This window comes from Pleuronectes platessa, chromosome 13 (genome assembly GCF_947347685.1).
Source record: "Pleuronectes platessa chromosome 13, fPlePla1.1, whole genome shotgun sequence".
In the NCBI taxonomy this organism is placed as follows: Eukaryota; Metazoa; Chordata; class Actinopteri; order Pleuronectiformes; family Pleuronectidae; genus Pleuronectes; species Pleuronectes platessa.
In genome coordinates this window covers 10,410,630-10,417,488 of record NC_070638.1, presented here as the reverse complement: position 1 = coordinate 10,417,488, position 6,859 = coordinate 10,410,630, and the positions used below count along the sequence as shown (strand labels likewise).

General features: G+C 43.2%; 1 protein-coding gene across 1 annotated transcript; it reads right to left on the bottom strand.

Moving 5' to 3' along the window:
* Positions 1-424: 424 nt before the first annotated feature.
* kdsr (3-ketodihydrosphingosine reductase) lies at positions 425-6,317 on the bottom strand. Its single transcript, XM_053437251.1, has 10 exons — positions 6,023-6,317; positions 4,869-4,958; positions 4,511-4,567; positions 4,359-4,424; positions 4,181-4,276; positions 3,758-3,949; positions 3,533-3,616; positions 3,326-3,409; positions 3,112-3,213; positions 425-3,002 (listed from the first exon to the last, which is right to left on the bottom strand). The coding sequence occupies exons 1-10, from the start codon at positions 6,209-6,211 to the stop codon at positions 2,883-2,885; spliced, it is 1,080 nt and encodes a 359-aa protein (XP_053293226.1). The 5' UTR covers positions 6,212-6,317; the 3' UTR covers positions 425-2,882.
* Between the last annotated feature and the right edge of the window lie 542 nt (positions 6,318-6,859).

The window sequence follows — 6,859 nt, the reverse complement described above, 5'->3', positions numbered from 1 at the left end:
GAAGGAGATCCAGTGCTGCAGCACAACATTAATGTACCTGAATACAATTTCCCTCCGTCCTCTGATGCCCTTTCTAGTGTTCTTTAGAATTTATTTTCCACCACATGTCTACTTCTTATTCTCAAATGGGACAAACAAAGCATCAGAAAAACCTGCATGCTGCAAATTTTAGAGAGAGGGATGCTGCTGCTGTTGAAAGTGCCCTCATGGAAGATTAAAATCTCATAACATCAAACAGAATACTTAAATTCCCACAACCCTTCCCGAACTTCTGAAAGACACAACTCACTTGCACTGAACTGAGACTTTCAGCCAAAATATTTTCCTCAACCAGAAATCAGTCAAAGCGAAACTGCACAACACAAACAATTTAAGAAGATTGTATCTCTCAATTTCAAACCCAAGGATGAAAACAGGAATTCGATTTGATTTCTCTTCACAGGTATTTATTTTGTTTATTATGAAAGAAATTAAGACAGAGACACGTTCACTTCTCACATTTTCTTTCAATGGCACACAAGGTGAAGGTGTTAAGCATTTGTTTTGGCAAAAACAAAATTAAAAAAGCAACAAAGAAGAATGAAACAAGAGTGCATCATGACTTTCATGTTCAATACTCAGTGATCTAATGATGACACCGTTAAACAGAGGATGTTAGTGGCTGTTAGACAACTGAAATGTGGACTATATGTTTGAACATATCGTAAGCATAGGCTTCACTTGCATAGCTTAAAAACGTGTTAAACAAAACTGCTTTTTACATGGGCTACATGTTCCATCAACTACGTGCTGCTACCTTAAGGAAAAAGAGAACTTCTGAAAGCAAATAAAGTTAAGATTATGAAGTGCAGGACAGTATGCCTTTAAACCAAAGTCAAATGAGAACATCATCAAACATGGGTCATCCATTCTCACTTTCATTTCTTGGATTTCACCAAGGCTTATTTTTGTCATACAAAGCCTGGAAGTTGACAAAAATAGACAACACAAAACACTGAAGAGTCATTAAATGAACTGGTAAACCACATGTGGGTTAAGCCACATTGTTCTGTGGACATGCCATTCGTATAGCTCTAGCTTCATCAGTAGTCACGTCTTTAAGGCTTAGAATGGGTTCCCACGCTGCTCCACGTCTCTCACAGACTAACTCTGAAGATCAACAGAGCAGCAGCATGGTAATAAATCTCAAAAATTGTCTTCACACATTTTGGCATTCAGATAGTGGTGCATTTAAAAATAATATTACTATGTTCTGATTTGTATGCTCTGTATTAAAGTACATTCTCCCCGTTTGTGATGGACCAAATTAAGACGCAAAATAGTAAGAAGGTCATGTGATAAGTACAAGATTTTTCCAAAGGTTTGACAGAAACCCGGAGGGAATGGGTATTGTTATTCAGGGAGTAACAAAGTCCAGAGTGTGCATGACAGAGTGATAGCAGGTCGAAAATCAGAAGGACGAGGATCCCACTTTTCATGCTAGTCCCTTTTCTATTTTGACCTCTATGTAAAACAAATCTCTAGCGCCCTCAATAGACTCGAAGGGACATGACTCGAACCAGCGAGTCGTGCCCTCATGGCCCTGCCCTGACTTGCACCACCCCACAGTTAATGGATCCAACTCGGATCTTTGACTGGGGTGGCTGAATATGTGCACAGACACCAAAGACTGCATGTGGAAATGATACGCTTCCTTTCACACAATTAAGGAAGAAAGAAAAAAAGGTGTGCTGAATTCGATCACATGCACAGATGAAGAGTTAAATCACCTGAGCTGTCATCTCCCTCCTCCCCCCCCCCCCCCCCCCATATTTAATACATGTCTTCAACAGCCAGTACCTGCTCTCCTTTCTCAAAGAAATAAGATGGGATGAGCAGAAAATAATTTGGTGTTTAATCCCGAGACCATAATATTGAATGGCTTTTCTCTCACCAGGGGTTGGCTCAGTCACAGCAAACATGAACACACAAACACACACATGTATGCACACAAAAATACACACAAATTCTGCCCAACACCACATCTAAACATTTTGGGGAAATTGTGTTTTTGCATTAGTAATATTTAATAACAATCAAAACCTACAAATGCTTTCACTTTCTCTCTCGCTCTCTCTGATTTAAGATTAGTGTACTTTTGTCATCAAATCTTTGTCTGGTTGAGATGCAGAGCACTAAACAAAAACACTCGGCGAAGACGGAAGGTGCTTTGCCTGCAAAGACTTGTGGTACAACAAAGGTTGAGATTGAGGAAGTTTTTCATTGAAGATAGTGAAATTCTTACAGGGTGGTCCCGGTTTTTAAGTACATGTAACAAAATGGCAAAAAGGTGAGAGTTACCATTCAGATTTTCTCTATGGCCCCATGGTGGGAAGGAATTTCAAGCCATATTTAGCCCAACAAGCTATCTGCCGTTTAGCCTCTCTGTGAGGGGAAATATAAACACTGTGCAAGTAGAGGCAGGGAGGCCTGGTGTCTGAAATGAAAGTTGCTCACAAAGCCCATATGTATTTTAAAAGCAGGCTGTGGGATGTTTAGTCTGTGTGCCCCCCCCTCCCCCACAAACACACACACAAAGTAAGGCTGCTCCGACTGAAAGAAGCAGGTGGACACATTAAACGGAAAAGTCACTGGAATGCTCTGAAAGGATAGAAAGAAATGGCTGTGAAGTCAATGGAGGACAAGCAAAGAGTAAACATCTGCCATTTCTTTCATCCTGTCTGTTATGATGTTATCAGAAATGCACTCAAAGCCTGGCATATTCCCCAACTACGGTTGGGCACTTGAACAGCTGGATGAAGGGATGGGATGGGGGTGTGGAGGAGGAGGAGGAGGAGGAGGAAGAAGAGGAGCACTGGGCTGTGAAGCAGGTACGGCTGCTGTCACTCCGTCTTGTCAGCTGCTTTTAGCTGCTCTCTCTGAATCATGCAGCGGCGCACAATGCTGTCGAAACTCCCCAGGTAGAAGAGGGCGATGGTCCGAAATAATCCCATGGTAACAATCTGCACAGAAGACAAACTGAGGTCAGAAACTGTCAATCTCACCATCTCGACGGCAGCCGGGAGGAGCGTCACATTGACCAGTGTCAAAGTATCATTCATGTGCTCGGACCTGTTGAAGACCTTCTGTGATGGAGGTGACGGGCGACATCCCACAGGTGAGGGCTGATAGCATGTAACCGTCGGGTCCCACGGAGCTGTTGAAGTTCCCCTGCTGCAAAAGCAAAGACATAAGTGGAGATATGTTAACAGCAAAGGACCCATCTTTACCCAATTAGCAGTTGTTTTGACTGTATAATAGTAGAAGAAGCGTGGTGGTGGCTTACAACTGCATCGCGCACAATGATTTTGGCCACCTGGTCTGGTTGACACACTCCGGCTGTTTCGGAGATTAATTTAGTTTCTAGAGGCTGGGAGAGAAAAGAAACAGAGGAGGAACTGGTTTTACATGGGTGAAAAATTAATCTGAAATTATGTTATTGTTAATAATAATATTGTTAAATATAATAGTAAAAGAATATTGAAGAGTTTACCTTTGACTTATTTTCCTCAGCAAACCCTGGAGTGTCAGTGTCAGGGGGGAAGGCCACAGTCACATAGATATTGTACGGCTTTATCTGGAAAAGAACAGCAGGAAACACTAATCCCCTGTTTTTGACTCAATGGCTTTGTTGAAATTAAAAAGTAAAAGTACATTAAAATATATCATGGTAAACAAGTTGAACTAGGTGCCGTGCAAGTGAGCAGGAAAAACTCACCTCCATCTGCAGCGACTCAGCTAAGCCACGCAGGGCAAACTTGGAGGGGGAGTAGGCGGTGTATCCAAACATGCCGATCTGGCCCGCCTGGGAGGACACGAACATGATGCGGCCCATTCTTCTCTCCTTCATGGTTGTTATGACGGCCCGTGTTGGGTAAACGCTGCCTAGGTAGTTCACCTCCATCAGTTTCTGTTGGAAATGGGGTCAAGGTTCACATAAACTATAAGGGAGTAGTCCAGAGTCAAGTGCTGCATAAAAGTAGCTGCAGACATTTCATAACTCAAAGTTACCGTCGCCTTTTTTACGACACTCTAGAGTAAATATGAGGAGTGAATATTTGACCGAATATGACATTAAAACTTTTAATTTGAATATTGTTCACAGTAACTTACTGACATCTGACCCTTCTCAGGTACTTACTTTAAAACGGTCCACCTCCACTTCCTCAAACTTTCCAGAGATGGATGTTCCGGCACAGTTCACAAGCATATCAACAGGCCCCAGCTTCTCTTGTGCCTGAATGACAAGAAAATTCTCCTTTAGCCCTTCAGCACTGAATTATTAAAGGAAACTGAGATGGAAGAGGAGGTAACATTACCTGTTTTAAAACACTTTCCACCTGGCTATAATCACTGGAGACATCCACTGATGTGCAGAGCACAACCTGAGGACAGAAATTGTATGTGATACTCCACCTGAGCGTATACACAGGTTTAACATTTTCCATTGGGATCAATACAAAATCCATACCTGCTTGTCATTGATGGCAAATTTCTCCACTTCTTTTTTAGCTTGAACGAGTTTAGCCTGAAGGAAAACAAGCATGTTGAATATGTTAAAACTTGTGCAAACACTTAGAAATATCACCAAGTTTGATCTTTAAAAACTGAATGAAAAACAGGGCAGATCTTTTGAACATAAATGCTTTTAAGCAGGCAAAGAGTCCACAACCAAACTAGGCATATTTAGCATGTGAGTGGAGCACATCCGTCTGTTGTTACAGGGCAAATTCATGTGAATTAGTTTCACGAGCTGGCTGACAACCAACAACAAGTTCTAGCTGGTATAGGCCCAGCAGAATGATTGGTCGAATGTGGTTTGTGCTGACCTCGTCTCGTGCCACCAGAGTGATGAATGCTCCTTGCCTGTAGCACTCGATTGCAATGGCTTTCCCAATCCCACTCGAGCCTCCTGTCACCTGGAAATACAAAGGTTAGGAGGTTCATTCCTCAAAAGTTTGAAGTGTGCTAACCAGTTCTGTCACGGTGTAACCACGATACCAGCATCAGAAAGGCCTGATACTGGTGAAAATGTCAGGTTGGGCATCAGCAAGTACTGGAATCTATGCACTGATCTCAGGTCACGTCTTTTAAATATGTTAGTATCACCCAGAGAAAACTGCTATTTTCCTTTTCTTGGAAATGGCTTCTTTCTACCTCGCTCCAAATCAGCAGTGGCAACTTACTCCCACTATCAAATACTTTTTTTTTTAGCAGCAAAGAAAAAGTGATTTTTCTTTAGTAGCATCAACCCGACGAGTAAAACAGAGACGTGTAGTAAAAGACTTCAGTGTCGGAGGGATGACACTCAACGCAACAATTACAAAACTAGCTACACTTCCAGCCTTTGAAGAAGCATTACACAAATGATACAGACACAGATCTTTTTATTTATGTCACCTGCGGCTGCACAATAGGAAGCAATTTAAATCCTAAATGTATTTATTTGTGTTATTTCAATAATCTAACCTGAGCCAGGTCATAGGACAATGATGGTATTATCATCACTTCCATACAGGCTTTGAAGCAAACAGCTGCTGTTATACATTATAAAGGTTTTGATGTTTTATAATACTCGATACAGTTCAGGTATCTGTATTAGGAAGTGAAAATGGTATCAGAATATCTAGGTGGATGCAAAGGCAGTGGTTTGTAGTGATGCAGCCCGTTATACTGGGAGGTGTTTCTGATATGTAACCTGGCCTCAGGAACATTACATGACAATCAACTCAGTTCAATTCAAACATCTCCACAACTAAACCACAACAGAACTCACAAGAAGTCGTGTTCCTCCTTATAAATGACACACTGTCGTCACCTCTTCTCTCTGAATGAGTTATTCTGCTGTTAACAGCTACGACTAGTTACTGACGTTGTTGTTAGTGCAAACAGACCTGAAGCTATGCTACATAGCTCCAGGACTTGGTGGACGTTGGCCGCCCCTGTAACCAGCGAAGAGACGTTAGCTCCCCGGGGCACTTACCACGACGTGGGCCCCATTCAGTTTCAGAGGTTTGGGGCTGATCAGGGGAGAGATCATGTACAGCAGCAGCACGAAGGCCACGATGAAGGCAGCGACCACGAGCAGCATGATGAACGGCAGGAGGAGCCACCAGGAGTTGATGTAGAGCCAGTCGGCGATCGTGGAGCTCAACCCTTCCTCAGAGGACATGGGTGGACTCTGGCAAACGCTAGCTTGTTTGCTAAGTAGCGGGCCAGCCTCCGAGGTCTGATAACGCTGCTGCGCGGCGCCGCTGGAACCGAGAGGGCGGGGGAACCCGGAGCTGGGAGGAGGGGTTGGGGTCGGGGGCCCCGGCGGCGGCTCGGCGGTGTGTGACGGTCAGGTGAGCGCACCCCGGCGGACCTTGGCTCCCCGTGATAAGACGCAGTCCGCACAAACCAAAACAAGTCCAGCCGTGCACCATCGACGGACGCTTCAGGCGCGCACCCGGGACTTGTAGTCCTCACGCGAGGAGACTCTCCGGGATCGAAGCGGCGCTCGGAAAGCACGTTGACGACATCTCCCACAATGCAACGTTCTTCTTCTTATTCGTCGTATGCGCCTCAGTTCGCTAACTGACAGCCTGAGGTTCACTCTCTGACTTTTACTTTATACGTATTATATTTGTTTGCTTGATTTCTACAAATTCTTCTTGAGGAAAACAAAAAGCAGCCAAAACCCGTCTTTTTAATCCTATTATAATGTAAATGTGTTTTTTTTTATGTTTTGAGACTAATTTTGTTTTGCCTCTTTATTTAATCATGTTTAAAAATATATATATATTTACCACATTTTAATTACATTTTTCAGATGTTCTTT

Coding starts and splice junctions, on each gene's coding strand:
- kdsr (XM_053437251.1), bottom strand. CDS start 6,211: ATGTCCTCTGAGGAAGGGTTGAGCTCCACGATCGCCGACTGGCTCTAC. Junction 3,950..4,180: donor TGGAGGTGGACCGTTTTAAA/GTAAGTACCTGA, acceptor CATTTCCAACAG/AAACTGATGGAGGTGAACTA. Junction 3,410..3,532: donor CTGAGGAAAATAAGTCAAAG/GTAAACTCTTCA, acceptor TTTCTCTCCCAG/CCTCTAGAAACTAAATTAAT.